The sequence below is a fragment of the Chenopodium quinoa genome, unplaced genomic scaffold, assembly GCF_001683475.1.
Source record: "Chenopodium quinoa cultivar QQ74 unplaced genomic scaffold, ASM168347v1, whole genome shotgun sequence".
Lineage (NCBI taxonomy): Eukaryota > Viridiplantae > Streptophyta > Magnoliopsida > Caryophyllales > Amaranthaceae > Chenopodium > Chenopodium quinoa.
Genome location: NW_018745080.1, coordinates 1,197,953 through 1,221,770, shown reverse-complemented (window position 1 = coordinate 1,221,770; position 23,818 = coordinate 1,197,953). Strand labels below are relative to the sequence as shown.

At 33.4% G+C, this 23,818-nt stretch overlaps 1 protein-coding gene across 1 annotated transcript; it reads right to left on the bottom strand.

Annotated features, from left to right (window-relative positions):
• Positions 1–3,192: 3,192 nt before the first annotated feature.
• Positions 3,193–23,137, bottom strand: LOC110709682 (isoamylase 3, chloroplastic-like). The gene is made up of 24 exons (XM_021887903.1): positions 22,845–23,137; positions 21,546–21,594; positions 21,380–21,448; positions 20,562–20,725; positions 20,099–20,192; positions 18,947–19,180; positions 17,604–17,708; positions 17,344–17,448; positions 16,885–17,019; positions 16,296–16,382; positions 15,431–15,482; positions 14,624–14,687; positions 12,884–12,983; positions 11,040–11,140; positions 10,789–10,840; positions 10,597–10,659; positions 9,643–9,732; positions 9,490–9,562; positions 7,477–7,556; positions 6,174–6,278; positions 5,997–6,095; positions 5,329–5,390; positions 4,367–4,475; positions 3,193–3,710 (listed from the first exon to the last, which is right to left on the bottom strand). Exons 1-24 carry the CDS (start codon positions 22,946–22,948, stop codon positions 3,600–3,602), a joined length of 2,307 nt encoding a protein of 768 aa, XP_021743595.1. The 5' UTR covers positions 22,949–23,137; the 3' UTR covers positions 3,193–3,599.
• Positions 23,138–23,818: the final 681 nt, after the last annotated feature.

The window sequence follows — 23,818 nt, the reverse complement described above, 5'->3', positions numbered from 1 at the left end:
TCTGTCACTATTTGATGAACATCGAAAAACATAGCATCAACAAATTCTGCCATGTGTTGTCTGAATTGTTCTTCTGCAGCACAGCTTGACGTAGGGGGGCTGCTGATTTTTTTTTTGGAGGAGATGAAGGATGCTAGGAGATGCAGCTTCTGAAGATGCAGCTTAGGATGTGCAACACTAATTTCAGCTTAGGGGATTTTTTTGTTGGGTTTTAATGGGCTAACTATGTGTATTTAGTGCTAATTTTTGGGATTAACGAATTCATATTTTGAGGAAACTTTATGTTTGTAAACATTTAATGTGTTTGAATGAGGGAGGCTGGTATTTATATGCCTCTTAATGAATGAAGGCTTTAAATGCCTTACAAAAATGTGGATATGTACTGTTTTTTTTTTTTTTTAAACATGGAGGGAACCAAAATTTTCACCAAAAGTTCAACAAAATTGAATTTTTGGTGAAATTTTGGGGGGAAATCTCCTCCCTCAAAATACTGCCAGAATTTCCCCACCAAAATTACAAGTGGGTGGCCCTACTTTCTCTCTCATATCCCTTTAATTAACTTCATTTACTTTCTCTAATATTTGCCCCTTAACTTTTACTTCGTAAACCGCAACTTGTGCCAAAGTTGCACATAATCATTAACGGAGGTAGTATTAGATTTCATTGCAAAATTACATACAAATATTATCGTTCTCATAATTTATGACCGCGCTTATCAAACGTGACGTTAAGGAACTCAAAACAAATACGGCTAGTTGAAGACCTTGAAGTGAGTCGGTCAGAGTATCACATTTCCTATTTGGTGTTCTAGCTAACAAGATTACTGTGTAAAAGTACACACTTATAAGTTAGAAGATCTAGATTAACTTGTAACGCGTATAAATGTTTGGTCGTATATGGCAACATAGAACTAATTAAACAGTTAGGTGAACGAGATAAAATATAATGCAATTATTAAGTTTGAATTTAATCCTATTATTGACTGTTCGATAATCAAGTTTTACGCGTAATATAATTTGATTTATGTTAAAACTTAGTCATTTCTCACTTCGCAATCATAGGCTGTCAAAGTTTTTACTTCCCCTTTTTAGTCCTTCAACAAGACTTGCTTCTTTCTTTTTCTTTTATCCTTTTTTATTTATTATGTTTGCTTTCTCAATCAACTTTGTTTCTATTTTTCTCTAATTCTTAAGTTTATGCAAGACCTAGACAAAACTCTCCATGTCATACGGTGATTATGGTTTAACCTCATTGTAATATCGTAGACTAAATAATTAGAACTAAAATAAATCAAACAATAGTACTCATTACTATGTAACACGAGACAATTGAGTGTTTTTATCAATTTCACTTATTAAGACCCATTGCGGATTCTATCTTTTGCTCATTTATAGTGAATTTTTAACACTAATTATACACTCCTTTTCAATTATATGTTATGATATATAAATAAGAAAAATATAGAACTATATAACACGAGACAATTGAGTGTTTTATCAATTTTACTTATTAAGACCCATTGCGGATTCTATCTTTTGCTCATTTATAGTGGATTTTTAACACTAATTATACACTCCTTTTCAATTATATGTTATGATATATAAATAAGAAAAATATAGACATGATGAGTCTTATTAGATTTGTCCCAACGCATACTTTTATAATATCACTTAAATCAAAGATGTGATTTTAAGCTTGTCAAAAAAAAAAAAAAATGTTAAGATGCGTAAATCTTTAGGGGGGGATCTAATTTGGATGAATCGAATAATAAGAAAATAAAAGAAATCCATAAAATTTGTGGAGCACTAGGCAGCAAGATAGTGATGGAAGTGGGACAACGACCAGCTGTCGAAGGCAAAGAAGAGTTAGGAGAATGTTAAGGAAACAAAAACATGTGACTTGTTAAGTCCCACTTTTCATAATACTAAAAGGCTTTGTTATTTACGTGGATAACTCAATTACATGTGAGTAATTACTACGAGTAATTACAAGTGAATTTTCACAAATGATTACAGTAGAAGCAACTGTATTACAGATCGAATGAAGCAGTTACATAATATACGGACATCCTCATATCTTTATAGTACAACACAATAAGACCCATTTATTTAGGTTACTGAGATCCAGGATTTTTAATCATCAGACAACTTTGGTCAACATCAGAGTTTGGCACAGAGTTCATGTACCTATGGAGAATTTCTGATTGGTCCATATCAACTACCTCCCATTTATTTTTTTAATTTATTTTTAATTTTTTTTATGATATAAATTTACCAAGTATCAATGCATTAATGTTCATAATTTTATGGTCAAATTTTTTTATTTTAATGAATAACTAGTACTGTATATAGCTCTAAATTGTTTGAATAATCATAAATTCTACATGTATACATATTACTGGTGTATCATAATTGAAAAGTGTTACTTTTTAATTGGCTTTTGGTTTATTATGTTAACAAACAATTTGGTTTATTGTTAATAAGCACACAACTATAAATAAACAATAATTAGAATGCTATAGATTAGTTAGTTAGAGTTTTAAGGTGTGTTACCTAAAAAATGGGATCAAAATAAATCTCGCTCTTGCATCTCTCTTTACACCAAAAATCAATACAAACAATTAATCATTACAAACATCCAACTCAAATGACAACTACAAACAAGTTAATGAACCAACCAACAATCAACAACTAATAGCCAAACAAAACATGTCTAAAAACTTCAATACACCATTAAATTTAAAGGTAAATATGCAAGTTACTAAATCAGTAGTAATTTGATTCACAATTGAACTTTTTCCCATGAAAAGAAAATAAAATTGTGGTTCTCCTCAAAAGCCAAAGTTATCCAGTCTCAACCTCTCATCAGTCACCAACAACATTTCCTTTCTTTTTTACCCCGCAATTATATTATTCTATACAAGAAATAGCTTATTCCAAACCATATAGTATAACAGAAATATAATTTTAGAATTAAAAAAAAGAAGTTGAAAATTGCTGTTGACCTCACTTATATGGTTATAAACTTATATTCTCCATCTTAGAAGGGATCTCAAAATCTTGGTGTAATAACAGGTTACCTGTCACCGACCCAAAAGATGCCTTATGTTCACATATTCATTTGGACCACGATTGTGACATTCCCTGTCTTTCCCACAAAAGAACCTTCCAGACTTAGTCATGCAAACCCAGAGATACAAAACAACAATGTCTCATTTTATTTCCCAATTTAAGTACACCGTAAGACCGTAACCATATGTTTACAGCAGGTAGATAGTTTTTCGGGTTTTCTTATTATAGTCAGTAGCGTAAAAGAAGTTAACACTACATGATTATACAAAATTTTAGATAACGGAGTGACACGACAAGTGTAAGAGATTACGTAGGTTCTAATTTATTTAAGCTTGGCTTGTCCACTGGCTTGCTACAGCTGACTGGCTCATCTGATCTCAAGCAACCAGACTGTTGTCTGTTTTGCGTGCAGCTGACAAGCTTGGAGTGAAGATAGAGAATATAAATTCCAGTCAAATAAGACCAGATTTTCTCCATTATTGATGAGAATTATGCAAGTTGTAGGTTTGCAGATCTTAAGGGCTTCCATTACTTTGCTTCAAGTAAAATTGATGAATAGGGAGCTACATTGTATGTGCTTTGAATGCCTGGGACACCCTCAGCTACAAAATCGTCTGGAGATTTGAGATTTGTATCCACCTGAAACAAATCATATATGAGTACATCAATCCCGGCCTTGATTACAGAAATTTGTGGCCCTTTTGGTATTCATCAATATAGGCAGCAACAGAAACAGATATACGAGTAAGTTTATACAGAAATTGGCATCATGCCCATGATAATGCTATGCTTCTCCACCTTTAGGCCCTGAGTATGTGATATACTTCATAGATTTATACTTCATATAACCTCTTGTAACGAGTAGTGGAGTTTTACAACGAGAAACACTTATTTGGGTCCTTGGGGAGCATAATTGTATTACCATGGAGTCATGGACATTGGTATAGGACTTTCCTTGCCAAAACTCATACAGTTGACTGCTTTTGCCACCACTTATTATTTCCCACCAAAAAGACAGTTGAAGTCCAAAAAATGCCACAAAAAAATAAAAATAAAAAATAATAATAAAAAATAAAAATAAAAAATAAAAAATAAAAAAAAGTAAAGAAAAAATCATGCTGAAACTTGAGCAGTGAAGTGAACTTTTAGATTGAACGAGTTAGCAGACAAAACTGGAAATGTTATGTGTATCAGTACAATAAAAAAAATTCCAGATCAGCATGATTAGAACCTATCATTAAATTTAGTGTTGCAACAATCCCCAACAAGGAAAGAAAATCAAAGAGATTCCTCACCACTCTGAACCAACGTTTATTTTGTGGCGGTGAAGGTATTGGAACTTGAACAAAGAAGTCATGAGCATTGAATGCCAAGTAAACGTCTTCTCGCTTTTCACTATGTAATCTGCAGAAATTACACAGATTTAGGGACAGCCAGCAACATAAAATAAAATAAAATAAAATAAAATAAAATAAAAAAAATAAAATCTAAAGTATACCTTAAAATTATGAATACTTCATTTGCATTCACTATAAACTTCGAATACATACAAGTGTGAAATGCATGTACAGAAAGGCAGGAAAAGGCCAGGGATCACAGCAGGACAAGATGAAGATTATGTAGTGCAAGACTGGGTGAATTACAGTATCAAGATACAAAAATAGTTAAAAATTATGAATTTTAACATAACAGCAAGAACAGATATTCATATTTGCAAATCCAAGATCACAGTTCAAATTCAGATTTTGAAAGACATCGTGGTGATGCACAGAGCGACATGTGCACATCATTATACCTAAAATGCATGCCCTTCTCATACAGATGAACAAAAAATGAACATTCACATATGGCTTGGCCTAGCTTTCTAGCTTCTTTAAAGCATTCGATTCAAAAAAGATAGATGAGTTCAATCACATTGTCTTAAAAACTACCTACTGCAGAATCATCCAAAACACTATGTAATTACTGTATAACTTGGAAATTAGATATTCAGATATGTCATTCCCAGATTAAACATCAATGGTAGACAGGATATGCATACAAACTTTACATGTTCCCTAAGCCTTCCGGGCAACATAAGTCTATTAATAATAAAAAATGTATATTAAAGTACATGAGCCAAATAGATGAACATCATGTAATATGTGGCAGCATCTGGTCGTTAGACGTCCAGAAAACAATATGCAGGAAAGAGGCAGCATGCTGCTGAGTTATTAATATGGTTCGACTTCAAAAAAAGGTTGGCATAATTTCTTACGTGAAAGCCAGGAATTTACTCTCGCTATTGCTCCAATTGTCCTCATGCCATGTCACATCCTTCTGTAAATTATTAATAAAGAACTTGTAAGTCAGGAAAAATGACTGATATCCACCAAAATTAGAGTTATTTATAAAAATAATAATGCAGCTAAAGAAGACCTAGGGTGTCCTCGAATTATCTAAAAGCATCTAAGCTTGAGTAGCTTTTATGGGAAATTAAACTTAGTAAAATAAGTTCTTGTCAGGTGAAGAAATGGCAGCTATAGTTTCCATGATTAAAATGACAAGAAACTCGGGTAAAGAATTCCTGCAAGACTTTTCTTACAAGATCTTTCGTTTAGTTCTTAAGATCCCATACATTCCCTTGGAGAAAGACAGGTTTGGTTTAGATGAACTTATGGGTTATGGACAAGAGGACAACATAATGACGATTTAAGGTCTTATAAATCTACCAATCTAACCAAGCTCTTCTTGCAAAACTGCACTCAAAGAGAAGAGGGGGAAACCTGGAAGCCATATGTACAAGCATTTCCATGAGCAAGAACAGAGAAAACATCAATTACATTATAATTGCGGACAACAAAGGCTATTTTGGTGCAAGAAATCATGCCTAGTTGCAAAAAATTGTACAGTAGATACTATATTGAAAAGGCTGAAGTTGTTTACCTTCTCAAGAAAATTCTCACGTCTGAATATGTCATGTGTTTTACGAAACTTCACAGCTTCAGAGAAAAACCTGAAGTAGTCTTCTTTCTTTGCATCCAACTTTTTATTGTAGACAAGGGTATCATGTCAGTAAACACAGTAAATACAAATTAACTAGAATAAGTGATGGCTTCACACCTTTGTCCACTGGAAGTTGTTAAGCGCATTATCATGGCCATAACTGTTGTTATTTCCAAAACGAGTATGCCCATATTCATCACCCATTAGCATCATGGGAGTACCCTGGATGTATGCAAATAAAGAGAATCAGGACACACATACGTCAGAAAATAGATGATTACATGGCTTCTTGCATAATTTTGGGTGAAACTATCAAAAAAGCCTGAAATTAAAAGAAGTGGGATAACAAATAGACACAGGGGCAAAATAAATTGCACCTTTTTAGGTGTAGAGCCATGTTTCCCATGTCTCCTGAAGGAAGATATGAAAAAGAAGATAGGAAGGAAAAAAAAAAGGAAGGGGAGAGGGAGCAGTTGGATTCTTCATATCAATTTGGAGCTTTAAGAGGAGTAGCAGCCCTGGCGGGCAGAAGGGGGGAGGGGGACAAAAACAATCAAGGGAATTGAGAGATACTTACCAGTTACCATCATAAATGGAAAGCATAAATTTCATATAATGACCGGCAAGACAAATAACTGCTAATTAACTCATAACTTTACTTTTTTAGTACACAGTAAATATCAAAGAATACCATAAACTTAGTTTCACTTCCATACTTCTAATCTTGATATGTTATTCCATAAGAACCAAATTCCTTATAGCAACTTTTCATCACAAACATGTTCTAAATATGCAAGTGCACTGACCAATGTTATCCCATGAAGAGCTTTACCCAAACTCTAAATTATTTAGTATTATCAGTAATCAAGTTACACCCATTTTAATCAGGCAATTGGACTTCAACTACCAGATACAATTCAACTTGGAAAAAAAACAGAATCAGTCATTAACTAGTCATCCAGCAAGTATGCATCTCAACAGCCACAAGATGAGATTTATGTTAAAAATTAGAAAAGCTAATAATTTGATTAAACCTTTTCCAGTTTTTTTCCCCAACTAAATGACTGAAGTAAAACTGGTGTATTGAACCACCATTTTATTACAATAAAAATGTTTACAGAAGACGAGCATTTTAGCACAAACCAAATTTGAACCATACATATTCTTTCCAAGACATACTTAAAAAACATTGAACGAAAAATGGCTTGCAAGTGATTCCAGAAAAACCAAGAAATTACTCCGAACAAAGAGGAGTTGACAGTCAGGAACCCAATAACAGACACTGCTGTCATTCTTGCAGTTGAGCAATTTCAGAAAGAAATATGGCGTAGCAACAACAAAAGCAAAAAAAAAAAAAAAAAAAAAAAGTACTAATGCAGAGACGGTAAACTCAATCAAGCTGAAACAAAGACCAATATACCTGAGATATCATCAAGGCCAAATGAAAGTTTTTCATCTGCCGTGAACGTAGAGCAATTATATCAGCATCCGTTGTTTCTCCTACGCCAGAAAAATAAAGCAAATTATAGCCTTTTTCCACCATTTTCATCCTACTAAGACAATCTTAGAGCATTCTTCTTCATTAATGCTTTCAGATAATATAGCTGATTTCCTAGAATCGCTGTCAACTAATATCCTTCAAAGATGAATTTTCTACATCTATTGTTTCATATGATTAGTACAACCAATTCCTTCTTCATATTCTTGTTTTTCAAGGAGGAGAAAATGTAAGAGGAATAAAATCATTGGCTATCAATGTCATACTTTACGCTCATGCTTGTCCATGCAAACATTCACGAGAATCATTTATAACATCCTTGACTTCCCTTTACGCAGGATCAAAAAGGAATCGGAAGGGCTAAAAGCTAGAGAACACAAGACTTCCACATTCCACCCCCTTAAGGATTGAAACTAAAGATAAGAGATCTTGACCTAAACTTGTCATAAATATTTAAACCCACTAAGACAAGACCAGAGTTTTAATCCTCGCTCATTTTCTAGGAAGAATATTTCCATGATCATGCAAAGTCAATTGTGGGCCTCTACTATGATGTAAAGTTAGTATTTAACAATGAAATAGATATTTACAAAAGTTAAATAACATTCATGTTACATCTGAGATCCAGCTCAAAACTTTTCTGACAGCATCTATCCTCAATTCTAGGGCACGAAGGATCAATTTTGGACTGGGATGCTTCACAACCTCATATAACTGACACTTTCTCTAGCATAAAAATACCTCTCTTGGGTATGAAATGTCAATCAAACAAGGGAAATCCTTTCCGATAACAAATATTGTGGTCTAATGGGTATATCACCCTTAAGTTTAGGCTTTCTAAATCCCACTATACATAACAATGGTGGATCCTGAAGACCTTAATACTAAGTATACTGTCATGCACCCTTGCCGAGATTTATAGACCTTAGCAATGGAGCACTTCACAACAGTGAACGAGTTGCTTTCCAGAGTCCAGACCATGAAACAGTGTTAGGTCCAGATCAGTGATAATGAGTTTGAAAGCCCCTTATCTATGCCATGGAGCCACTTAGTTGACATATCACAACTAAGAGATATAGCCTTCAACTTTCATATCTAGGCCAGCTTCCTGAATAAGGATGTGTAACCAACCGTGTTTTAGAGCATTAGATGGTGCACCAGGAAAATAACCAGCACCCAAAAGTTGGAATTAGATCAAATGTTTAAAACAACCAAGAAAATTCCTCAAGCTTATGCTGGTACAGTGTGGTCCACTCCTTATCCTTAAAAAGTAATTATGAGATTTTTCACTAGTATCCATATGGTAGGAGATTTTTGGGGTTTAAATAAATCCGCCACATTCATTCTAAACTTGTTGCAATTATTCAACCCAATTCTGACCATCCAAGCCCCATGATGCCCTGACATTGGATTGTTAAGATTTTGTTTTGGGTCCAAACAGCTGGAGTTACATTCCTAAATTTTTGCCTTTATTTCTCACTGGTACCATTAGAAACAGTGGGAGTCAAGTCCTGCCTCTTGAAAGTTAACCTTTCTATGGCATTAACCCAGATCACACACATGGCTAGCATTTTAGTTTTTGGGCGAGGTGAACTTCTGCCACACCAAAACCAGCTCAAGTTCTGTTAGTACATAAACTCAAAGAGCAGGACAACTTAGCGTAAAAAAAATTTGTTGTTTTTTTTAAATAGCGCAAACATAACAAAATACAGCATAAATATTGAATTAATCCATTTCCATACGTAACAGCCAGCAGCGTGAGAGACCAAATCTACACATATGACCTTGTTAGAAAGGACTAAATTATTCAGGCTACAAATCACTTCTTATACTGGGTAGTTGGCTCTTACAACAGAAAAAGAAAGACCTTGTTGCAAGACAGATGGAACCATAGAGATATGAAAATAACTGAACATAGACAAAATGAAATCCCACCTTCAAAACCACAGTTCCAACTATAGTTATCGTTGCATCCATCATTGCCTTCTTCTCCATTAGACTCATTGTGCTACAATACAATTTAATCATATGTCAAAGCGTGTGAAACCATTACCCAACAAATGTTCGTGATAAGTAATCAGAAATTACCTTAAAATTGTATGAGACGAGATCATACAAAGTAAATCCATCATGAGCAATAATAAAGTTGATGCTGTGGTATGGCTTCCGCTTGTTAACCTAAATAAGAAGGCAGCAATTAACATCATAAGATATTTCATACCAAATGGTTGACAACTAGTTTTTGGCTCTGGACAATGCTCCAGGTAGGTACATAAACAACAGTTGTGACCTTATGTGTGAAAATGATGAATGATATTTTTAGTAGTTTTCTTTCATATATTGCCCTTATTATATTTTATTTTTTATAGGAGAATATGTAAGACTACATAGCGCATTAGTTAAGTCCTAATATTCAAAAAAGAGATCACATGTTTGAGCCTTGAAGTGATCGTATGTTTGTAAATCTTTAAATATATGTGGATGACATAAAATTATACTCATAGATAAGGGAAGGCACTATATGGCAGTAAGGACTGACTTGGGAACACATTCTAATACTTCCTCCGTTATTTTTTTATTGCACCATGAGGGATTTCACGCTTGCCAATGCATTACTTTAGCTATTAATATCTTCAATTATACTTTTGTAAAAATTATAAAAAATTGATACTTGAAAAGTAGGTTTCGAGACAAATCTAACTAGATCCCACATGACTATGTTTTTCCTAATGGATGAATCACAAATGATGGTCAAAGAAGATCAAGTGAATAGTGTAAAAGTCCTCATGGTGCAATAAAAGAAAAACGTAGGGAGTAATATAATTATAAATTTATTCTCAGACATATAAATCGGATGAACTTAGCTGCAAAGGTATACACAATACAGGTTTAAAATGAATTTAAGGACAAAACTTAATGATATGGATACAGTGATTCATGTATTGATTGTTCAATGCTTCACATATTGATGAAAATTTATATGCTTTAAAGTTAAAAAACCACTACTTTAGTTATGAGCAGGATGTGCTAAATAACTCTTACTCTGTATAGGTCTGCAGATCCTGATACACGAGTTGCAAAACTTCCTTTCATGCCACAGTCACCCTGCATTATACATTCAAACAGTGAACAGATGCAATACTATTAAAAAAACATATAAGAGTAGTTTTTAGCAGCATCCCTTGGAAAGAACATGAACTTTTATAAGACACTCTTGTTATAGGAAAGCTCTACCTTCATAAATCTTCTCATATCATCACGATACTTGCCATTCCATTCTGCCCACCTATATATGAGAAATTCCCAGATTATCAATTAGGAGCAAGCAGTGAACATTAAATTTATAAAACAATTTTATACCTAACATTCACATAAAATTTGATGCCTGCAGTCACATGGATCTAGTATAATATGTTAGGACATGCTGAAAAAAACCTTTCCCCTCACCCCCCCAAAAAAAAAAAAAAGAAAAGGGAAAAGATTACCTGTCCCAATTAGGAAACTGTCCAACTAGATAAAGACCTCCACAGTCCCATGGCTCTGCAATTATCTTACACTTCGAAAGGACAGTGTCTTTTGCAATGGCCTGACACAAAGAATGGAGTATCATAAATTGAAAAAGGCACATAAGATGAGCAAACTCATATCTAATAGGCTATGCCTTAAATATAAAACCAAAAGAGCTAAAAAAAGCATAAGATTTTCACCAATACAATAATCAAGTCAAGTTTAATCCAAATTACATAAAGCATAAATTAAAGACGCCTTAAATATCTGCAAGCTCTTAACGACTACCCAGTATCCCCATTCAGCATGAACCATAAGCAGTGACAAAAACTGGCTATTGCAAGTTTTAGGCAGGCAAATCGAAGCGTATTGGTCTAACACTAGCCATAGACTGAAGATATACCATTAGTTCAGGACTGCACCATGTGTCAATTACAAAAGGAAATTGGCAGAAGTACAGTACAAAACTCTCTGTTATGTAACAGCAAAGCAGCAAATCAGTTATAACATTCCCTATGACATTTAAACGTTTTAACAGAGAGACAGCATTAAATTATCTTTCTTTAATCTTGCCCCTCATGGAATTTCAAAACATCAGATTAATGGATCAGATAGACAAAATATTAGTATGCAACAAGGTGCTATAAAAGCTAATTCGCCATAAGATTTATACATAATTCACTCCCTGAGATTCAAAATATGTCATATGTTCTCTTCATTTGACTTTTGCGGAACTGAAATAATTTTTGCTAAACTTGAATTAATTTTACTGAAATTAAATAATCTTTGATGAAATGAAATTATTGCTAACTTAGAATATTATTACTAATTAAAACTTTTTTATTTACTGATACTGATTTGCTATAATAATATTTCTTTAGTTATTGATTTTCACTAATTAAAACTTATTATTTACTAGCTTGAATTTAGATTTGTTGAACTTAACTAATTTTTATTGAACTAAACTTTTTTTTTTTTTTTTTTGAAATTAACTTATATTTACTGAAGTTTTAATTATTTTCATTGAATATTATTCGATTAAGGTGATGAGAACAAAGTCTTAGCCATTGCACACATCAAGATTTTGGTTATTGCGTTAGCCATAAAAATGTGGTAGTAATACTTGTATTGATATTACAATATAACCTATATCATTATATTGATAATAGAAGTTGTATTGTTATTGTAAAATACTACCTCCGTTTTTCTAAGTTCTACTCAATTACTGTAGCTACAAATATCAAGTAAAAGATTAAAAGAATACCACACATATGACTTCTTTTGCTTTTAAGGGGAGAGAGACACAAAGTAAGAGATTTATTTAATATAATTGAGCCCCGCATAGTGGGGTTGTAGTCGATAAAAAAAATGAATAAAAGGTTGTCATAAAAGGAATAAAGTAAAAATGTAGAATTTAAAAAAAAAAAACGGATAAAAACGGAGGGCGTACTACGTAACTTGTTTTGGATTAAAGGAATTGACAAAAACCTATTTTTGGAATAGGAATGATTAATTCTATAAAGAATTGTGAGTGTGATGGTTGGGTGGGAAGGTGGGGGTTGACGGGTAGAGGGGGGAGGGGGGTTTAGAGATAGGAGGTGCTTTTGTCACCACACCAACATCTGGTTAGCAAGAGAAATCAGATTGTTATAGTTTCCATAGATTCCACGCAATAGTTTAAACCAAGAGGAATTGAATGTCCCATGGAAGGTCAACTAGATGCCTATAACCTTCTAAGAACAAAACCTTTTTAGATTTACTACCATAACTAAGCATACAAAAGAGTTCAAACTTGTGATAATTTAAGCATCAAACAACTTACCTTCACAAGAGGAGGTGCACCAAGAGGCAAACCATCAGTTCCTCGACAAAGCACACTAGCAAGGTCAAACCGGAAGCCATCCACATGGTATTCCTTGACCCTTCAATTGGTTTAGAGAAAAAGGCATAAGAGTTGTTATTAAAGACGTATAATTAAAGGGATCTATATTCACAAACAAGCAAGAGTTCAGTAATCATCTAAAACTAGCCAGAACTCATCTAAGACAAAAATCTAAGATAATAAACATAGGGAAACATATGACACCAGAAAAATCATCATCTCATCTAAGGAAAAAGAGAGGAAATAAATAAAAATAAAAATAAAAACCAACCAATGGAGAAGATAGTAGATACACATCAATATAACTCCAATGCCTCTAAAGTTCTATATAGGGGAAGGTAGGAGGGGTGGACCATAGATGTACATTGCCTTACCACTGTAACACAAAGAGATTACTTTTAACATTGCAATTGACCCTTAATTAACGCAATGTTCATTGCTAATTTATGAAAAATACAAAGCAAAGACAAATAACAAGCCATTTAATTAAGCCCAGTACAGTCCAACAGCTAGACATTAGTGAATCTTTGAGTCTTTAACAGTTTCACTCCATTTGAAATGTGATGAAATTTTATATATAAACTGTAACTATATCCAACTAACTTGCTTCCAAGAAAATATCAATCCACATTGCATTCAAGAACTCTGTATTAACCAACAAATGCCAAAAAAGTTTCGTCTCAATATTGATTGAGAAACATAGCTAGAATCTTAACAATTGAGCTTTTTCTAGAATGGGCACTCATTTAAAATAATAAACAATACAAAAAAGATTTATAGATAATACTTCCTCCCAATCATGATGTTATTCTTGGGTGCTTATTTAAAAAACTAGAAATAATGAATAAAGGCAAACAAAGATATACTACAATTGTTCCATAGTAATTATAACTTTAGGAAGTTTCAATTGCCAAAAAAAAAAAAAAAAAAAAAAAAAAAAGAAAAGAAAGAAAAAAACTTCCTTACTTTAGGAAGTTTCACATCAATTTTAAGTTTAAAACATTAGTTTATTAAGCTAATGTGTCCCTCCATTTCTCTCCTCGTACCATAGGTCCCCTTCTCTCTCTCTCTCTCTCTCTCCCCCTCCCCTTGTCTCTTCATCACATAGGCTCCGTTAATATGGAGCAAAAGAAGTTTTTAGTGGAGTTATATTACAAAAGCATTCCTAGAGAGAGAAAGTTCAAAAGCCAATTTGTTATATTAGCAGTCAATTGAAACTTCCCAAAGAGGAAAGGAGGACCAGTATTATGAAATGGAGCATATCAATACTAAGCCATCTGTCCATATATAAAAGTCCTGTTACACTGACAAATTCTCTCAACTTTTACCAGTCCCATAACAAGCTTTGTGTTTATTCTACCCAACCAAATATATTTTGGTGTTTCTTTACCATTTGTGGGCAGAGGGAGTAAAAGCTAGCTCGAATCATTCACCTTTGCACTCAAGAGATGCGCATGTTTATTTATAGTCTAATTAATCCAATTTAAACTAAAGGCATCTACTCCTCCCACAGTATCATAAATAGGCCACATCTCAAACCTCATAGATCCAGGCAGGTGTATTTCCATACATGAGAATGGCTGACTACATGCGAATGAAGTATCATACAAAAAAATAAAAAGATTAGAAGCCCATAAGTCACATATATAAAAATGAATCGACTAAACACGTATGACATACCAGTGCCTCAAGCTGTCAAGAATGAGTTCCATGACCACAGGATGATTACAGTTTATCGTGTTTCCTGCAGCCAAGAAAGAACAAAAGCATTGCTTTAAGAGCACTAGACAAAAAACATCCATTGGACATGTTTAAAAATATGAATCTGACACATCTCCTTTCTTATAACAAGCATTGTCAGATGCCAAGTAGCCACTATCTTAAACCACAAGTAGTAATAAACTAAGTTTTAAAAAAAAGAGATGACTCTCAACCCAATGAAGACAGCAGTAGACAAATAGCAGCTGGCCCACATAATTATACATTAGCATCAACACTGCATTCATTAGATATTAATAATTGTCAGTATATTAAACATGCACCATTCACCCCATAGTATTTTTCCCATCAACCTTTTCAGCGGGAGGGTATTTTCTTAAAGCAACTAAATTCAATCAAAAGATTGCTTAGAGAAGGATGTGTAACACATGAAACTAAGAGAGCAGAACAATGAGAAACCTGAATCTAAATTTGGAAAACAAAACCACCAAGGTGAGGATTAATTTAAAACAGCTCTAAACACTCTAGTTTGCTGTAATGATGTCAAAGCAATGCCCTTAGAGCAGCCGTGAGATCAAATTACTGAAGAACAAATACAGCAATAAGACAACATTAATCTAGCTTTTGAAATGTGAATTTACAAGTTATATTGTAATACACCATTCATAGTGTAGCTTTATGATCTGGTCATGGTAAACGGAGAATTTTCACATTATTCTCAAAAGCATGTTACATAAAAACTGAAAGAAAAAGTGCTGAAATACTTACCACATCCTGAATAATTCATAAATTTGCCATCCTCATCCAGCATGTAATATACCTGAAGACCCAGAATAGACCAACAAGAAAATATAAAGGTTCCAAAAACGATTCGAAAAAGTATGTTTAAACCAAAAATAACAAAGAAGGTTTTGATCCAACGTATTACATATACTCCCACAACTTACTAATTCGGCATAGTCTTTCACATGAACTTCAATATTTTGTTTAAAAAGACTACCACAATGTCCTTGATCACTAAAATTCTCTTATCAAACAAATTTCTATTTTTATTTTCAAAGACTCTTATCATTACTACTAATTACCTAAATTTCAACTCCTACCAACTGTGATGTTATTTTGGCATGACACGAAAAAAAAAAAATAATAATTAGAGGAATGCCTGATTTATCTATTTTAGCTTCTACACCTTTATAAATCTGGATTTTCATGTTATCTCAAGGCAAAGTTATATAAATGTTACAAGAAGTTCCATCCCAAACTTAGCAAAATTTTTTTTTTTTTAAAAAAAAAAATATAACTTTCAAGGAGTAGCAATAAGAGACATAGGGAGGAGAGAGAAGGATGGAGAAAAGGCTGCACCTTGGAATGATACCTCATTGCTTTTACTTATGTGCAATTGGGGCATGCATTTTAAAATACGCCTCCTCACAGCACATCTTAGAGTTAAAGTTAGGTCATGTAGGATAGTTTGGTAAAAGTTTTAAATTTGTACTATTTAGTTAAAAATGAACAGCAAAAGGTCAATTAAAAAAAAAAATCTTAACATACATACATAAACAAATAAAAATCTCTGTGCCCTAGGTAAAACACCAAAGACAAGCATAGGATGATAGGAGTCTATATCACTCACCTTATTATCTATGCCACGAAAAGAAGTAGTGTAAGGGAGTTTATCATCACCCTCATTTGTATGATTATACACAACATCCAAGATGACCTGGGAAAAAAAATATAAATCATCCATGTTAATTTAGACAACTAGTAATAACATCTTATAAAAAACATCATCCCACCACTTCATATTTTTTTATCAAAAATAAAGAAAAATTGTGCATTTACTTCTTCAATGCATCCAATCTACATGAAATGCTCCAAAAATGTTTGTTGTTTCGAAACCCGAAAAGGTCAATGATCTACTACTTCAAATTTCCCAATAAGCCTACAATCTTTTTTTTTTTCCCTTTGTTTTTATTTTACTTCCAAATTACACCAGATTGTGTCTTTTTCTAATATATTTATGTTATAATATATATTAGAGATGAGGAGATATTAAGTAGTATTAATTTGAGCATATGAGTAAACATAGTCAAAGGCCACAAACAAAGCAAGGTGGAGACAGGGAGTGCATTATTAAATCCAAACCTATCACATTGATGTAATCTATCAGAGAAGTAAACATTATCAATTTAAAATGAAGTATATCAGTATTGACATCAGACCTCTATTCCAGCATTATGCAAGGCTTTAACCATTTCCTTGAACTCCAGAGAAGCATTAATAGGTCCTCCACCACAACTTGCATAGCGACTCATAGGGGCAAAAAAATTGATAGTTGAATAGCCCCAGGTATTAATCTTCCATTTTCCAGCACCAAAAAATTTCCAACCATTAGTGTCATTAAAAATATCATTAGCAACAACTAATAAATTAAACATGCAGATAGTACACATGAAAAGCGTTTTTCCTACAATCTCAGCTGCCAAGCAAGCAAGAACATATAAATCAGAAGAAAAAGATTTTGCAACAAACACAAAAAACAGCAATGAATGCTTCTACAATCAGGTCAACACCAAAAATGATTGTGAATTTATCCAGTATTCTTTAAAGAAGGGACATAACATCAAAATGAATGCATAAAACTTTTGTAAGGCCTACATAAAAGAGAGTTGCCAACACACCATGTGATCTCTGGGGTTGGAGCGCCTTTGGAACTCCATCTCATCGAACTCAAAGACTGGAAGCAATTCCACGGCATTGATTCCAAGCTCCAAGAGATGAGGAATCTTCATTTAAAAAAAAAAAAAGGTAAGCTCCAAGAGATGAGGAATCTTCATTTAAAAAAAAAGGTAACATCAAGCTTTTCTAAAATCTGAATGACAGGATAATCAAGTATGAAGTATGTTATACAAGATTTCTTTATGATATCTGAGATCATTACCTTCTCAATAACACCAAGATAGCTTCCCCGTATATCTGCATCAACCCCACTAGACTCATCAGCAGTATATGCACGAACATTCATTTCATATATGACAAGATCATTCTGCAACAAAAATGCAAAAATTAAATCATACATGTAAGAACAATCAATAAATTTCAGGTCTTTGTAAAAAAAAAAAAAAAAAAATAGCTTTTAAATGAACAAAAAATGTCGGAGCTAGTATAACTAAGTTTAGATCATTGAAGAGATATGTCAATCATCTATAATAATGCACAGAGTATTACAAAGTAATCTACAAAGTAATCTTAAAACTGTATTTGTGTCACATGCCGCCCATTTAAGCACTAAAAACATGCCACATCACCTATTTAGCAAGTAACATGTATTACCTAGGACAACAACAAAAAAAAGTGCTTATACAAAGGTTTGAACTTAAGACCAACAAGTATTAATTCATAAGTCTTCCTATCTTCGCTATTCATTTATTATGCTTTCTAATGTAAATTTTGTAATACAATAACTTAAACACTAAAAGGAGAAGAAGGAGGAGGGTTACGGTAGGTCAGTGACAGCCAGTGTAAAACTTTGTCACATCGCTTGACATGAGCCACAATGATTGAGAGTAGTACTAGGATGGGTGACCTCCTGGGTAGTCCTCATGTTGGTTCATGTAACCGACCCCACTAATGGGATTAAGGCGTTCAAGCAGAAGAAGAGGAGAAGAAGAAGATAACTTTTTTTTTCCTGCAAAATAGTTTCCTGGAAAATACTTAAATTTTATGGATTTGAAAAATCATGTCCTTTTCCATATGATGACATATGAATGATATGATAACTTTTTTTTCCGTGCAAAATAGTCAACAGCGGTTGACATCTTTGGATCATATGGAGTAACTTAAAAAACATCAGGCATGGTTTTCTTAATAAAAACAACCAAAAACAATATAGAACATAATTACTCAAAAAGATCCACCAATAAATAAGTCAGCCTTTTTTTTTAGGGACATCTCGAAGATAATCATCAAAACAATTCTAAAAAGTCAAAATTGCTCATCTAACTAAACACGTATACAAAGTAGCAACCCAATGCATCACCCAAGCCACAAACTAGTTATGTAACCAAATCGAGAATAAAATACATAGCCTAAGTTTCTCATGTTCTAAAAATTAGGGAACTAAGCCTTGTAACATGTCTCCGTTCAATAGTTTCCTTGAACCAACCATAGTAAGAAAATCACTCTTACCATAATTCCTAAAGGGAAGATCCTACATTCCTACCCTCAACCCTCCAAATAAAATAAATAAACAAATAAATACAAAGATGAAAATTATGCCTATACCTCTGGTATGTTTGGATGCACATCATCTTCCCAGTCAAAGGATGGCCCCTCAAAATCGTATGTCCCCAAGAATTTAGAAAGCTTATAGTTTTGATCTCCAAAAAGCCGGCGACCTTCGACATATTTTGCATAGGGATCAATCAGAACAATGCTACTGTCAAAACGATGCCCTTGTCGCCTATCTTGAGGACCGTCGATGCAGTAACCATAGAGAACACCACTCCGCGGAAGATCCTATGACATAAAAGGAATTCAGAAGGAACTAAAAATTATATTCAAAACAAAAATTAAAGAGACACAAATGCAAGTATTAAATTTATAATTCAATTAAGGTTATAAAAAGTCAAATCCTGATGTGGACACAATGATCATTATGCAAGTGCAAGATGAAGTTCAAACTAGAGAAAAAGGAATTTCACTCATCATAGGTTTGCTTTCTCATACCGCAAGTCTAATTTTTCCCTCTTAAACCACAGGTCAAAACCAATGACGTTCATCTGCAATTTCTTTCATTAACTTACATGATTGAGAATTTTGAGATTTTCATGACGAGCTTTTACGTCTGTATCAATAATAGAGAGAAGCTTGAGATGCTGACAAACTAAATATGCTTCTTGATAAGTAATAGATCAACTAAGTGAATCCTTGTTAAAAAGAGTAAAAAGCCTATATATTACATGATTAAACATGTTACAAGAGGATCTTAGTCCTTCTAACTCAGCAAATGAAACCACCTGTTAGACTAAAAAAAGCTTAACCAAACCCTGTAAATTTTCTTTATAAAGGTCCAGAGGTCCCAACAAGTCAAACTGTATCCGCTTATCCACTCAGGATCATCCCTATCACAATATTTCCATCTGTAGCAAATGCAGTAGTCAAAGAAGGATGAAAGCCTAGTCACATGGCTTGTAAAGCAATATGCTGAGGGTCTTCCCGAGTATAAATAGACATAACAAAATACACGATAAATCAATTCCACCCCCCCCCCTCCCACCCTATTGTCATCACCATGTGTTAACCATATCAAAATGTAGCATAGACCCTCTCCCCATCTCTATACAGTTGGAATAGATCCATAAGTAGGAAAAGAGTTTTCAACCATAGGCAAAGACAGAGAGTCCCAACAGAAAATTGGAGACAATTAGAGATTACCTCAATAAAAATATGCCATATATCTCCAGTCTTGTTCAAACTCCGATTCAGCCTTAATTCCACCATCTCTTCATTTCCTGTATCAAAATCCTCCCTAAGAAAAGATTATCATGTTCAGTAACCATCTCATATTCACTAGACATAAATTAAAGAGAGATCAAATTGACACAGGGGTCTTCCTACCAAAAAAAAAAAGAAACAACCAAAAATGTACAATAACACAATGCTATGTAGTACGAATATAAAAGTGGCAAGCTGAGAAAGGTTCTTTTTCCTTCACATCCTCATAAGAAGGACAAAAAAGGAAAGAAAAGCTCCCAATTACAGTATATCACAGTACCTCAACCCTTTGGTTTGCAGATTTTAACACAATCAAGGAGGACAGTCAAAAACCAAGCTATACAAGTTATGTAAGGCACACATAATCAAAATAACAATAACGATAAAAGAGATGCATAATCACCAGCCGGTGGGAGGAAGCAATAAGCAAAGAGTTACTGAGCTTGCATGTTGTGAGAAAATTGCAAAATTTATTCCATTCTCCACTTCTGAAGCTCCCAAAGGAAATGCTTGGCCTGGCAGGATTTTGAACGATTTGCTTGTATCCATCATGGTCAAAGCTTCTTCCTTTTACAGAAAAATAATAGGCATGACAACACATTAAGACATCAGTATAGATGAGCTACTTTAGATGAATTTCATGAATAAAGCAACAAAAAGATTTCTTCAACATAGAAAAAAACGGAGAACTCATTGAAAGACAGAGAATTCCATGATATAGACTGCTGATATTCTTATCACTCCATAAATATATGTGTGACGTGTTTACTATGACATGAGCCTTACTCACAAAGTCACAATAAAAGACGACTACCCTTTTGCACACTCCTTAAATAAATATATTTGTTATGATATGAACCAATCTAATTATACAGATATAGAGTTCTTGGTAGTAAGCAAGATGATTCCTCTAAGTTATCCAGCACTAGAAACTTAGCATGACTTACAGAAAGACCTATTGTGAGGGAGACCAATTGCAAGGACCAAAGGAGACAACCAAAAAAGTTGCCAAATTCTTTAACTTAGGTAAAACTACTGAAAATGGTTGCCTGCTAAAATTTAAAACTATAACTTGGTAAATGGGACAAAAACACTCTTCAGTTTATTGACAGAGTTGAGATACCCAAAAAAAAAACTTTCATGAAGGGAAAAAAGAGAGTACCCCTTCCTTAAAAATCTATAACCTTAAATGAAGCATATGTTTGATGAAATAAGATATACCTCAAGCACACACTCTTTGGTACCATGATTAGTGGCGCTCATAGAAACCTGAGTTGTGCACCTCCTTGTCTAACCTATGCCAAAAAAGTAAAACCGGACTTATAAGGTATGCTGAAGAAGGATATGAACTTGCACGTTCCTTACATGTGACAAAAAAAAAACCTACCCTTGTCATTTGCTGCTGTAGGTTACCTGATCCTGAACTCGATTGAGATCTGTTCGTAATACACAATAGTTTTTACATAGTTCATCTTTTATTCAAATCATTGTAAAATACATAAACTTAACAAAAGATACTCCAGTATTAAGTGACATTCAGCAGATGAGATTGACATATCATACAAGTTTTAACCCGACAAAAGCCAGCATCCTTGCTTTTGTATAATCAAACTCTTTACTCACAAGAAAAAAGGTAAAAATCAAACACTGGTGAAGATGTAGAAGAATAGTAGTACACATAAAGAAGCATCCCTGAATTCTCCAAAATACCAACCCCATTAAACTTTAGTTTAATCATGTTCATCCAATCATTATCCTTGACAATTTGAAAGGTTGGAAATGTAACAAGTCTAACAACTAATTTGTATACCTTCAGATCACTGTAAATTTGTTCACTGACAGCCTAATTGATGTATAAATGCGTAAGAACTTTAACTTCAACAAAAAAAAATCGGAGATGAATTCCTTTTTTAAAAACCCAGCCATCACCACCCTTTATTGCTTCCTAGCACACCTTGAAGAGAACATTAACCTCCAATTCTATGCTTTTACCACAAAGCTATTGACTTCTCCAATATTGTTAGCATTTGAATGACTAAGGCGACTACAATATTCATAGAGATTCTAGATGATCAACACCTCAAAGGCTTGTTTGGTAGGTCCATTCGTCCATAGGTGGTAATAATCGATAATAACGACAATAAATTTTTATTAGTTAACCCCAAAGCTTTCACCCCCCTCCCCCCTCCTTACATTTCCATTACCATCAATTACCACTTTAGGAGTGGTATTCAGTAATAATGAAAATCTTGGAATAAAAACCCATTTGAGGACGTAGTTGCATTACCATGGACATTAATGTGATAGAATTTCGCATTACCAACATACATTTTTTACAATATTACACTTAAAATTCAATGTCATTAGTCCTCATCACCATCATTATTACCACCTACAACAGGTCATAAGAATACTACTTAAGCAATTAAATTTCCAAATGAAATACACCCCATGTCAAAATCATCATAAACCCTAATCATCACTCTTCATCCACCTCCAATATTTCCGACTATCACATTGCAAATAATCAACACCCGAATAAGCAAATGAAGCGACATAGAAATTCCACTGAATATAAAATTAACCCAAAATAAATCTAACATCAAAAAAATACAAATAAAATCAAATCAAATTACAAAAATCATAAAATGAAATTACATAAAACATTACAATAACTAAAATTTACCCGATAAAAGCAGCAGATGGAGGAAACGATGAAGCGGATGAGAGAGAATTACGATTAAATTGTGAAACAAAGGAGAATGGAGGAAGATGAATCGAGTGCAACATTTTGTAATTGAAGCTGGGAAGATGATGAAATTGAAGATTAATGGTAGCATCTAAGCATCCATGAATTTTGGAGAAAGTAACTAGTTATGATATTACTGCTAAAATACGATAGATATTTAGTTCTTTGTTATAGGAGAATGTGGGGTTCATTACTTTATTTTGTTATTTGATTGATTAATTGCATGGCGGGTAATTAACGTTTTACGGACTTCCAGACTGAAATAGAATATGGCAAAATGTCCCGTCTTTCCCTGCTTGCCACGTGAACGGTTTACACCTCCCACCTTTTTGTTTTTTGTTCTTTCTCGTGTGTCATCATCGAAGATTCAAAAAGGTGAAATATTGTTAGATTTGTTACAATGTACGCATGTGCGGAGTAATAATTTTTAAGATATATCCGAGTGTGCAAACTATATATGTCGATGGGCGTAAAATATCTAAACTACATATAATAGAAAATTAGTGTGTAACTCGAGTTTTGCCTCGAGTGATACTTTGAATAATTTCATTTTTATATTAAACACTTAAAAAGACTTATTAATTTTTTTTTTTTACGTGGGTAAATTAGAATACAATGACAACAATAATTTATTCTACATTCTAATACATTTATGTATTTATATATAAATTTGGATTAATAGAGCATGAATTAATTCTAGTCAAGATGGTAATACAATAGTTTCCATTCAATGAGGTGTAGGGTTCAAATCTCATGTACATGCTCATATTTTGATAGTTTCTTTGATGTTAATATGTTATGGCACAGACCAGTCGCTATTTATGCGTGCATATAAATATATAATGATGTATTGCTATACTTCGTATGTATTAGTAAAGATTAATGTCATTGCGTGTTGCTTTCCTTGTATT

Coding starts and splice junctions, on each gene's coding strand:
- LOC110709682 (XM_021887903.1), bottom strand. CDS start 22,948: ATGTTGCACTCGATTCATCTTCCTCCATTCTCCTTTGTTTCACAATTT. Junction 11,141..12,883: donor GTGCACCTCCTCTTGTGAAG/GTAAGTTGTTTG, acceptor TCTTTGTGTCAG/GCCATTGCAAAAGACACTGT. Junction 9,733..10,596: donor GATCTGCAGACCTATACAGA/GTAAGAGTTATT, acceptor CTTCTTATTTAG/GTTAACAAGCGGAAGCCATA.